Source organism: Ailuropoda melanoleuca, chromosome 15 (genome assembly GCF_002007445.2).
Source record: "Ailuropoda melanoleuca isolate Jingjing chromosome 15, ASM200744v2, whole genome shotgun sequence".
Lineage (NCBI taxonomy): Eukaryota > Metazoa > Chordata > Mammalia > Carnivora > Ursidae > Ailuropoda > Ailuropoda melanoleuca.
The window spans coordinates 51,184,531-51,197,393 of record NC_048232.1 but is presented as its reverse complement, the minus strand read 5'-3'; the positions used below and the strand labels follow the sequence as shown (position 1 = coordinate 51,197,393).

The 12,863-nt window shown below is 35.1% G+C and overlaps 1 protein-coding gene across 8 annotated transcripts in view; it reads right to left on the bottom strand.

Moving 5' to 3' along the window:
* The window catches only part of NAV3 (neuron navigator 3), a 570,381-nt gene that overhangs the window by 236,682 nt on the left and 320,836 nt on the right, over positions 1–12,863 (bottom strand). For 7 of the 8 annotated variants that reach the window (XM_019803871.2, XM_002923310.4, XM_034644498.1 and 4 more), the window contains exons 2-3: positions 12,526–12,643; positions 11,823–11,875 (exon numbers count right to left, since the gene is read on the bottom strand). In XM_019803871.2, coding sequence (XP_019659430.1) covers positions 11,823–11,875; positions 12,526–12,643 — 171 coding nt within the window. Of the gene's footprint in view, positions 1–11,822; positions 11,876–12,412; positions 12,467–12,525; positions 12,644–12,863 lie in introns of those variants that run through there. The other variant, XM_034644500.1, reaches the window with a different exon arrangement.

The following is a 12,863-nucleotide window of genomic DNA, read 5'->3' as shown; positions in this document are numbered from 1 at the left end:
CTTTTACTTATGGTTACTTAATGAAAACTATATTTAGGTCCTAAATATCTGGGTATGATTAATATGAACCTTATAGTTTGTGATTAAATTTAAACCATGGCACCAACACTTAACAATGAATGATAAATTCATTCAGCAACTACTGACTGTTTATTACATGCAAAGAGCTCTGCTAGACGGTGAAGGGATATAAAAATGAATTATAAAGTGTTTGCCTTTGTGAGCTTGTAAAATAGCTGGAGACAAAAAAAGACTGATAAATCACCATAGCACAAGATATAATATGATAAATTCTAAAAAAGAATTATAAACAATACTTTATGGCAGTAGAGAGAATGGACTTATCAATTTTCACTACACATCTGGGAAAAGCATCAGAGAAGAATCATTTAAACTTGAAGGCTAAGTCTGACTTTGATAAGGCAGACAAGTGTCAGAAGGAGGGCAGTGCATGCCTACCAGGGCAACCAAGAGCACAACTGCTCATAAAGATGTTTGAGAATAGATCATGCCAGTCTTCACTTTCTGCAGTTATGTTTACAGAGGTGAATTTGATCTGGAATTGAAAATCATTTGATGCCCCTTGGATTCTGAAACCACTGCAATATAAAAAGTTAAATAATTGTAAACCAGGTAGCAGATATAATACTTCAAAGTCTGAGTTCTCTCTACAGATGCAATGTGTACTGGTTAGGGCATGCCTGACATGCTAGATAATGCTGTTATGAATCATATGTAGAGAATGTCTAGAAGAATATGAACCAAATTTAACTTTTGTTATCTCTGCATGGTAGAGTCTCTTGTGACTTGTGCTATTTTTGATTAACTACATGTCCCATTTTTTCATTATAAATGTGTGCTGGTAGTGTCACTACATAAATTAATTAAACAAATGTGATTTCAACCAAAAAAATTGGTAAAATTGCTCAGTTTGAGTGAGCCCGCATCCTATCATAGAATTCAAATAGTCATATAACTTCTAGCCTAAGATTTTAATCAGATATACATTCAGCTGGAGACCTTAAACAATGCAGTAGTATTTTTGCATTGATTAAAATTCTTAATTTTTGTTTTCCTTCACTCATTCAACAATTAGTTGTTCATTGAACATGTCCAAGTTCTTAAAAATATATAGTTTTATAGGACAAAGAGACATTTCCAATGTAGCGCAAGAAATGTAGGGTCAAAGAAACACAGACTCCTGGAGAAGCATGAAGAAGGGCCTGTTCTGGGCTAGAGGTCAAGTAACTAGGAAATGAGAAAGTTATTAGTTAACTAAGACTCATCTAACATAGTTATAAAGATATTTTCATCTGAGGTTGCAATTACTATACCTTTTTACAATGAGAAAGATGTTGATTCGAGAATTAAATTGACATGCTCAAGGTCACACAGAAAGAATGTATCAAAACCAGAGCCCATGTCATTAACCCCCCCCCCCATTTTTCTCTTTAAAAGAAAGCTTGAACTCATCCCTGCAAGGTTACGAAGAGTTAACCAAATAAGAGGATGTGGTGTGAGGTGAATTCATGGAAGGAGCACTACATGATCTGGTCACAGTTGAGAAACATCCTAGGTTAAGGGACTGGCAAAGAATTCAGAATGTTGAGGGTGACTCTCACCTAAATCTTTCTTCACAACTTCATTTTTTACCAATGTGAAAAAAGGCTACTCCAAAAGCTGATAACTTTTAATCAGTTTCAAGATCCAGAGTGGGAGGTGAGATCACCAGAAGGGATGCCAGGAACAAGAATCTTGAAATCTGGAGAATCTAGTGGCAGGAGACAAGGCCACAGAACGTGATAGACAGAGGCTAGCCGGGGAACATCTTCCAGGCCCTGGTAGAGTCTGGGCTTGATCTCAAAGCCCAGGGAGCTAATGGTATGTATTATGCAAAAGAAAGAAATGGTCAGTGTTGCTTGGAAGACGTCTACTTTACATGACCACACGGATCATACACAGCTTTATTGATAGACAGTCTTAAAAGTCTCACACATTGATTTCTACTCATACAATCTGCAGTGCTCTCTGATTTTTCAAAATTACATTTTAATGTAACAAAGTCATTTCTAACACATTACTTTCACAACATAGTAGATGCATGTGGAAAAACCCTATACTAGGGGTCAAGAATGGGAGCAGGGAAAATGGTTGGGAAGCTACTCTTTCCTCTACTTCTCAACAACCTAGCACAGGGAGTTCATGCGGAGTTGTAAGCCCATATATTGTTTACTCCAAATGCAAAACCCTTTTCATCTTCATCATCATCTCTGGTAAATTTTTAAATAATTTCCCCATTCAATAGAAACTTAGAGACATAATATACTTTTTATACATTTATGCAATTAAGAAATAACAGAGCCAGAATTCAAATTCAGCCCTGTCAGTCTCCAATGCAGTTGCTCTCTCTTCCACACTAAGCTTCCTACCATTGTGATTTAGACATTCTGACAGACATTTTGAGCCTCTGAAGCAAGCTTTCTACATGATTGAAAGACAGCTAGGGTACAGTGTCTGGCACAAAATAGATGCTCTATAAATATTTGGTTGAATGTGAAGACGAGACTGTGTAGAGGGAAGGCAAATAGAGAAAACAGTATGCAAAATCTACTTGTTTTAGACATACTCTAAGTTCACAAGATTGAAAGGCTTCCAAATTAAATCTCAGATACCCCAATGCACTTTTATAGCTGGTATATTAACATACAGAATGACTGATGTGGCCACAAGCCGAAGAATACCGGCAGTCACCAGAAGCTGCAACAGGCAGGGAATGGGTTTCTCCCACCATCTCTGAAAGGAGCACAGAACCATGGATACTTTAATTTTGATCCTGTGGTACTGATTTCAGACTTCTGGCCTCTAGAACCGTGCGAAGTTAAAATAATTTTGTTTTAAGCCACCAAGTGTGTGATAATTTGTAACCGCAGTCCCAGGTAATGAATACAATTATCTAGTCAATAAAGCGGTAGATATCACAACTTTAGCAAGACTCCGAGGGGGAGCTGGGATCTGTGAGTGCGCAGATTTCCAGGCCTTGCCTCCGAGTTTTGATTTGTTAAGCCTTTGGGAGGTAAAACATGCAATTTAATTAGGTGCCCCATGTCATTGCAATGCTAAGCCACATGTTTCCCTTTTCCAACTCAGGTTACTTTGCGCTGTGGGATAGGGAGAGGGGGAGGAGACAGTAATTTTGCCTCACTCGGCAGTTTGTTTTTGTGCTGAGTTGGTCTGCGGTTAGTTGCAAGGAGTCAGTTTATTAATTAAGCAGTAGAGTGTAATAATTAAAAGTTTTGCAGTCAAGTAAAACTGGATTTGCATCCTACTTATGCAATTTATACAATGCAAGAAATTGAGGAAGTTTTTATTCCCTGAAGCCTCAGTTTCCTTATCTATGAAATGGGATTAAAAATATTTTCCACATAGTATATGAGGATTAAAGGTGTTTATAAAGGGTTTAGCTCTGTACTAGGCATCTGTGTGTTTATACTTACACATATGTAGATATATCTAATATATATTATACTAGAAATGCTTTATATAAACACATCTATGCTGTAACAGAATCTATGTGTGTATGTGTAAATACATGGATATATATATACATATAGTATAGTACAGATAGATGTGTGTGTGTACATATATATATATATTGGTATGGCTATAGATATAGATATGGAAAATCCATTAATATTTTATCAGATAAGAATTATTTTTATTCAAAATTCTACTCTTCTATTTTAACTGACTTGGTAATTAGAGAATAACAAACATCGTTTAATACTGTCAATTATAGATATTTAATCTTAATAAGCTATCAGTACCAATATAAAGTATTACAAATATAAAACAACAAAAAAAATTACATCAGTATTCATTGACCTGAAGATATACTCTGTGAGTTTTGATGAATTCCTGCTTTTCAGTTTGTTTCAGAGAACAAAACACAAAGAATCTTACTCTTTTACTATGAAGTTATAATTTTGTTCTAAACTTAACATTTATTTATATATAGGACTAAAGTTACATATTTGCCAATTTGCCATTTTGTGATAAAATTATTTTGCCAAATGCATAATTTCATCACAAAACCTATACACTATTATTTATCTCACAAACCCATACCCTCTCCAACCTAACAAAATTTTATATACCTTCCATAAATAGGAAAAACAAGTATAGCATTAAAGAAAAACAATTTACATTGTGAGGCTGGGAGTAAGGAAGGGAGGGGGACTAAAACATTAAAGAAGAAGCAAGTTGGAGGCGCCTGGGGAGCTCAGTTGGTTAAGCATCTGCCTTCAGCTCAGGTCGTGATCTCAGGGTCCTGGAATCAAGCCCCACATGGGGCTCCCTGTTCAGCTGGGAGTCTGCTTCTCCTTCTCCCTCTGCCCCTTCCCCCTGCTTGTGTTCTCTCTCTTTCTCTCTCTCTCACAAATAAATAAAATCTTTAAAAAAAAAAAAAAAAGAAGGAAGTGGGAGAGAGGAGGAGGAGGAGGGGTTGAAAATCCAAAGACTTGAATTCTTTTGTTAAGCTTGTTTATTAATAAGTCTCAAAATAATTGGGTCTAGACTGAAAGAGACACGAGACCCAATACTGGTTCTTCAATAGGCAAGCCCAGTAAGACCCTGCTCCTTTGTAGGTTTGCTGCGACGCTAAATGAAAAATGCAAGCAAATCATCGAGGACAGCACCATATATACATGGCTGACATTCAATCATTAAAGTGGATCAATAAGTGAAGCTGATATTGTTGAGTGCTCTACAATTTGGTTTCTATGATATGATTTCACAATATTTTTTGTTATGTTCGAAACATGGTGAATACAAATCAAGTGGGCAATATGATTTTTCAAAGGCGTTTCATGAATTTTTATCTGTGTCTATCTAGATGAGTCAGTTTAACTCAATTTATCTTAAAATCAATTAAATATAATGTCATAAAGTAGCCTGGGTATTTCTACTGGTTTTTCAAATAATTTATCTCATCCAAGATAAACTTTTCAAATGATTATACTGAGATCAAATGAACAAGATTCTCCCTATTTCATTTCCTTTTTCTCTTTTTATAGAAGTAATTTTTATAACATTATTTGTCATAGGTTTTTAAGTTAAGAATATCATAGTTCTTATTTAAAATGGCCTCATATCTTAGTATATTGCTTGCCAAACTACGGTTTTCAAAATTGTTCTGCTACATATTTTATCATTCATTATTATAAGTGATCACTTTCTATGAAATTTTAAGAAAGAGGCTGAAAAATATGGAGCAGTAAGTCCTTTTAAAAGAGATTAGATTATTGAAGGTAATAAAAACTAAATTTATGAAAGGATTGTTAACAAAATATACTTTCTAATAATAGGTATGATCATACTTTGTGTTTACTGGAATATGACCCAGTGGTGGGAAACGATTTATAGCAATTAAGTTAAAAATATCAGAATGGGGGTGCCTGGGTGGCTCAGTCAGCTAAGCGTCCAACTCTTGATTTTGGCTCAGCTTGTGATCTCAGGGGCCTGAGATCAGCCCTGCAAGGAGCCTGGGACCTGGCTTCAGTGCTCTGTGGGAAGTCTGCTGGAGATTCTCTCTCTTCCCCTCCCTCTCTCTCTCTCTCTAAAATAAATAAATAAATCTTTAAAAAATATCAGGATAAAGAACATGCTAAATGTTTAAGAAAGTGGTTGATACTCCAATATATAGTGGAAATATTAACTACGGCTCACAATGGCTATTATACGTGCATATATAAGGCTTACTAAATTTCCTCAAATAAAAGAAAAAAAGAAGGGAAAAAAAACACAGAATCTGGAATCCAATTCAAAATTAGTTACTTCGGTTCAATTTCTATCTGTCCTACTAATGGCATAAACCAATATAAATATTGATTCTCATGAGAACATAAACTATTCTATAATGCAAAGTAATGTAGAAAAGCATTCTTGTATTTTCAACATTTATTTAACTTCTTATTGGCAAACCACACAACTCCAATAAAAATATGATTCCTATGCTTTACTGTTTTTCTTTGTAAATTGGACTTAATACATCTTAAGAAATATCTTTTTCACCTTACTATGAAGATAGTTTTATAAAGCTGTAAAGAGTGAAAATCCAAACATATCTAAGATAAAATAATGAACAGAAACCATAGTCATTGGTGTTTTGTTAAATCAATCCAGTCAGAACTCCATTGGTCTAACTTCCTCAATGCAGAAATGAGAAGAAACTGAAAATTCACTGATTTTTTTTTTCCTGGGTCACAAAGTCTGAATAAGAATTCCAGTGACCATTGTCCTTTCATCTTAACATGCATCCTTTCAATGTCTCCGTATCATTTCAATTACTTCATTTGAACTTTGCTAGTAATACAGAGCAACTTCTAGAGACAAATTCAGTTTTAAAAATCATCAGGGTGGTATTCTAATAACTTAAGTATAAATTTTTTAATGCTAGTAGTTTATGCTTATTCTTCCAAAGTTTGAGCCTATATGAAAATAATGAAATTATGAAGAAAACTACAAAGTAGACATTTCCACTTAGCATTTCGTTAGAGATCAGAGCTATATTTGTAGTAAAGCATTTGTCTTCATTAAGTTATCTTTTTCTAGCCATTCCAGAAGATGAACAGTTTCAAAAATGGCAGGGGATCATGTGAATGGACTAACTTAGCAATATTCCACTCCTCTGAGTCATAGTGCTAGAATCCTGCAGTGTGCCATTTATAAGATTTTATTAAACCTTTAAGAGCATTCCAATATTTTATCTCTTCCCTATTTGGTCAGAAATCTCATCTTCCTATCTTACCTAAATAGATCCTTTAAAAGAGAAGCAATTACAAGCAGTAGCTAGAAGAACTAAAACTTGAAGGGACAGAATACTGATAAAAGCATAAAATACTTTTACTAGGAAGAACAGTTTCACTGTCCAGATAAGTGTAAAATTACGGAAATGGAATAAAGATGTCTATAAAATCTAAAATGGTATTATTTTGGAAGTCACAACCCTGTGGGACTTGGAAATGGAGAATTAATGGTGTATGAAACCAAATTTTCTACCTTCAAGAAATAAAAAAGAGTAAGAGGCATAAGCATTCCCCCAAATTCTCCTATCAGCAAATTTTAAACAATGTGATATCTTAGAAAGTAAGACTGAAAGTTGTGGCTGAAACACAATTGAGCTATTACAGTGAGGTCATGGGAGGAGCCAGCAAAAAGGAAGGACAAGTAGTGAACCTCATTTGTCAGATCCTCAGCTCAATGGTATGATCAAAATCTTGGTTTACTTCACATAATCAGATTTCCTAACACCTCTATGCATTTGTGAAGATCCTTCAACGTAATGGTCTATTTTAAAATAAAGGAAAATTTGTCTTCCCAACAACTTTTCCCCTACATGTCTTACATTTTTGTCTAAGAACCTAGCACTTGTGCCTCTGCATTTCAAATACATGTTGGGCATTTTTCTGCTATTTTTAATCTGCTGGGCATTCTGGACATTCCTAGTATTTATAGTTTACTAATTTATTTCCTCATGTAATCTCACCAAAGTGTGGCATGCAGCATATATTTTGAATTCTGATACCACCCACCTAGAAATTACTCAACAGGTGTGATCCATATCAGTAACTTCATCTTTGGATAAGGTTAAATATAGTGTTGAATAAGCTCCTTCATACTAAGTTCCGTTTTTCAGGATGAGTTTAGTCTCAAGCTTATTAAGGAAAGATCACCATGACTTTGAGACTTAGAATAAACATGAATCAAATCTCTCAATAATTATGCTACTAAATTGGTACAAGGGAAAGCTCATATTTCTCTTAAATATGTGTTCTTTGGCCCATGTAATTTGAAAGATTTATTGTTAAATTTTCTTCACCCATTTCGAGAAATCATAATTGAATTTCTTTTATATTATAAGGTAATATAGAGAAGCCCATGGGGGGAAAAAACACATTACTATTCTGCAATACTCTGAAGCTATCCTATTAATGAATTCCTTCAATTTTTATTTAATTCATTTTCAGATACCCACATTTCACCCTTGTGTCAACAAAGGAAAATGTACCTCCTCTTTTTCAACATCAAATCTTCTACGCAGACTTCAAATCTCTTCCTTTGCCATTTCCTTTAGGATTTAGCATCATCTTTTGTCTCCCCAGTCTCGGGGTCCTCCTCTCTTCCTACTGCTTCCTCTTTCTCTGCCTACTTGCCCCCTTTCAAAAACTTCCTTCACTTTTCCTTCCTCTCAAACTATATATATATATATATATATTATTTTTCTCTTCAACAGGAAACTCCTAGAAAGATCATTCAAAACTCAGTGGATATGTGCACCTCTGTTACTCCTTAACACATGCTTGCCCTATAGAGAATGTTTGAAAAAAGGTCATTAATGCTTGTCCAATTGCTAGAACCAACTTCTTTGTTCCAGCACACCAACTAGTTGGCTAAGTAGCATTTGACAACATCTACCACATTCTACTCATCTTACTTTGCCCCATCTCACTGGGTTAGCCCAAATACTCCAGTTTAAGCTACCATAGCTACCCTAAGGATACGCAAACCACCTCTGTGGAACTACCGTCTTAAAGATGGGTTCACTCTCTCACCAATGTTTCCTTTTTTTGACTCTACACCTTTGCTCATCACATATATATCGGTATTCCCCAATGTGAGAACCTCAAATTTCTTCCCTTCTGACTATACAGGCCTTCTGTTGAGATCTCATTCTTTTCCATGGCTTGAATCATTACCTGTGTACCAGGTATATTCTAATACCTTACTTGTCACCTTTAGGAACACATGCCTAATTGCCTGAAGTCACTTTCTACTTGATGTTCCAATGGATAGGTCAAACTCTACTTTCAAAATATGAATTTGTCATCCTCCCCCTTCTACCTTAAGCCTGTTTTCTCCCTCTGTAGTAATCATGTCTAACAGTAACTTATCAGGCCAAATATGTGAGGCCATTTTATACTCCCTATATTCTTCACCTCCCACATTCAACTGGAGACTAACACACATATTCTGTGGTTCCCAGAAAACATCTAGGTGATCTTTTTAAAAATATTTATATCAGATCATGCCACAGTCCAGCTTTAAAAGTCTTCCAAAGGCTCCCCAACCAACTTAGAATGACATACCAACTCCGTACTTTGGCCCTCTGTTCCATCGTCCTATCCAAACACCTCCCTGTCCTCAAAACACAGTGGTCTTCTCTCTGTTGCTGGAATGCACCAAGTTCACTCCCTTCACAGTACTTTTTGTTTTTGCCTCTGCAACACTATTGGTATTATTTATTTCAATATTTGCCCCTCTGATCCTCAAATGTCCCTACATCTTGTAGCTCAGGTGCTCAGCAAATATTAGCTCAATATGAATTACCTGGCTGTTATTCACCAAAATATTTACCAATATATTATAGATTCATACCATGAGAGAACCCATATTCTTAAAGGCTTAGAACAGTCCAATAAATGTTATCAAATTTGAAATTTAAATACAGTTTGTGACTAGAAACAGTAGCATACCTAGTTTTACTTACCTTTTGTTATTAAACACAAACAGCAAGCAAAGACACAAAAGTTGAGACATACAAAAAGATGCAGTGAAAGCAGTTCTGTGAGTAAAGAGAGCACTCACTGTCTTGGTTGTTAAGCAATACAGAAACAGGCAACATCCTGTTTGGAATTGATATACGAAATTCATAAGCCTAGTCATGCTCTCTCATAATTCTCTTTCCTCTACTTTCTTGTCTCAGTTAAAATCTGGAATTTTTATTCATTAATAATATAGTACCAATGCCAATTCTGAAGAACAGAGGCAAAAATAATTCAACCAAAAAAGCTACATTTTTATCATACATATTATTCTAAATCAACACATGGAGGGCATGCCAATTTCAGACTCAAAATTCAACCACATCAGAAAAAATGAGATACATATTTTTTATGTAAAAAATGAGAAGATACAAGTCATTCTTTACTCAAAATTAAATGAGATCCTGATGAATACTATTTGGCTGGAAAACTACCTTTTTCATAGCATTTACATTTCTTAGGTTTTGGTTTTTCTGTGTTTTTTTTTTTTTAAGTCAAAAGCAGAAATACTAACATGTATACTAGATGTTACATGACATTTTGGGGCAAATAAGGAGTAGGAAGTAATAAAAATTAACAGAGTCTAATACTCATGAGAATATTTTCACAGATTTGTAGACTCTTTGGTACAGATGTTTCAGATAAATATCTAGGGACTGAATTCCTATCCATAGTTATGAGCTTTGGAAAGTTTTTTTTTTTTTTTCCTTCTGTCATGAAGCATTATCTTGGCTGTGTATTGGCTTCTCTGCAATCAGAATCAAATTGGAACGACAGCAGAGAAGATGTGTTTTAGTATCCAGCACTTCTTTATGACTGAAATAATGAAAGCAAAACCAAGTGTTGAGTTTAAGAAACATAATATATGATATTCAGGGACTACACAGCTCTTTAAGATAAAGCCCTAAAAATTTTTTAGCAGGTGTTAATTCATGAATGTTTCTTAACAAAGTTTATAACAACACCATTATGTATTTCTGTATCAGCTGAGATAGTAAGGAATGTCCATGATTATATGTCATTATCGTGTCCTAATTAGGATTCATTACACAGATGAAAAAGCTGAGACTCAGAGAGGTTACGTCTCTTTTACAGTATCACACAGCTATTATTTCAGGAGTGTCTGAAGGTATTATATTTACTTTCAGTAAAACTATAATTAATTTCCAGAAAAAGTGTGACTTTTTTTCACAACAGTTACACAGAGTTTAGGACATTATAATAGTTCGTTAGAGTGCTTATTAATCACACACACACACACACACACACCAGATGTGCTAGTTACTCACTCTATAAGAATACATTCTTTTTATTATTTTGGATTTCAGTTTTCTGACCTTAAGTAAAGCAAGTCAGCACATCAAAAGAGTTCACTTTTTTTCATTCTTCCAATCTCTGACTATTGAAGAACACTCATCACATTCACTTAAAATGCCTATTCAGTGCTAAAAAGAGTTCTGAAGGAAGCCTCATCTTATGGATTTTGGCTATCACTCCTGATTATATCCACTGATATAACTTTAATGAAGACATTTGTACTTCAGGTTGTCCTATACAATTAAGTAGTGGCTATTTAAGAGAGCAGTGAGTTTTTATCTCAGCAGTTTATCAATCTATTTCTTTATTACAAAACTTTAAGCTTTACCAATTGGTAAAGATAAAAAGAGGGCCAGGGAAGACACAGACCTCTAGATCAACAGCTTTCTGGAAAAGGCTATGAACCAGATCTCATGATCAGTCACTGCTCAGAAAACTTCCACAAGCATGCCTTTGGAGCTATTTCCAAAAGTGCTCAAGAGTCCATGTGTTTACACTGGACTTTGTTATGAACAAAAAAATACCACTTATATATATTTTAAGATGCATATGGCAAGTTCTGTTTTTCAAACCAGTTGTTCAGACAGAAAGGCTCCACTTAAACTTGGAAATGGGATTTACTGCCAGCAAAACCAGTGTTAAATTATTCAGACATCAGAACAACAACAAAAAGTCAAGATCTGATAAAACACCTGGAGATATGTTATTCAGGAGTTATACATACTCAACTGTGCTAATGCTATCACTTGTTCATAAATTGTACCCAAAGAAATACATATGATAGAACATGATCAAATGGTTTCTTAAGCAGGAAGGCATGCAAAAGAAATTTCTAGTCCATTTACAAATGTAGTTTAATCAAAAGTGAAGATAAGCAGTATATTTTAGAATAAATATGATTCTTACCATCTGAGATTGACTCCTAGGACATCCATTGATATCTTCAACTTTTTCATTTGCTAAAGCCAAGAAATAAAATAAAAGAGAGAAAAAAAGAATGACATGCTGAAGCAATGAAGTGAAACACACAAAAAAAGGAGACTAAGAAAAAAACAAAACAAACAAAACAAAACAAGCACAGTGCTGCTGCTACATTCACTCTGTCTCCCAAGCCGTGTACAAGAGGACACACTTGTCAGCAGCCGCCAATTCCATATGCACAAATCAGGCAAAAAAAAAAAAAAAAAAAAAAAAAAAGTGAGTGAGAAGGAAGTTGCTGCTAATTCTTCAGCCTGTGCCAAATGACTGCTGACATGAAACCTCTCACAATTGTCCCTGCTGGATCAGGATACAGTTTCAAGGAATCTCAGATTGTATGAGTTGCTCTAGCTAACGAAATGCACACATGGGAGACATATGGTTTAATGAAGCGTTCATTTCTGACAATTCAGTGTATGTAAATATCCAGTTCTAGCCATTTAAAAGTATAGCCAAACTGCTTTTTTCAAACATTCTCACATAAACATTTTTAATTAAATCGTGGGAGAGCTACGTACATGAATCTCAGAGACTCACGGACCAAGTTCCTATGCATTCAACTGAAATTGCGTTTTCCCAAGGCGGGTGGGAACGGAGACTTTCACAGTTTCTCCCAGAGGGCGGGTCTTACCAATGATCTGGATGATTTCGGCTAGCAGGACTCCATCTGCAATGTCTTGTTGCAAATCCTTGATCAGCCGCTTGTGGCCCGATTTTGCTAGGTAGTGGTTGGCCCAGTCAGTATAAATCTGTTGAACAAAGGGAGAGAAGAGGGACGATGGTGTGAGAGAAAATAGAGACAATAAAAATGCTTAAGACAAATGTTGGATTCAAAGGGAAGCTATTCTGGATCGCATTCCACTTTAAGAAGTCATAGCTCAAAAGGAAATAGTTGTAAAATAATTTTATACAGCGCTCTCTCCCACTTATCTCTTGTTTCAAAGGAGGATGATTCACTCTCTTTCAAAA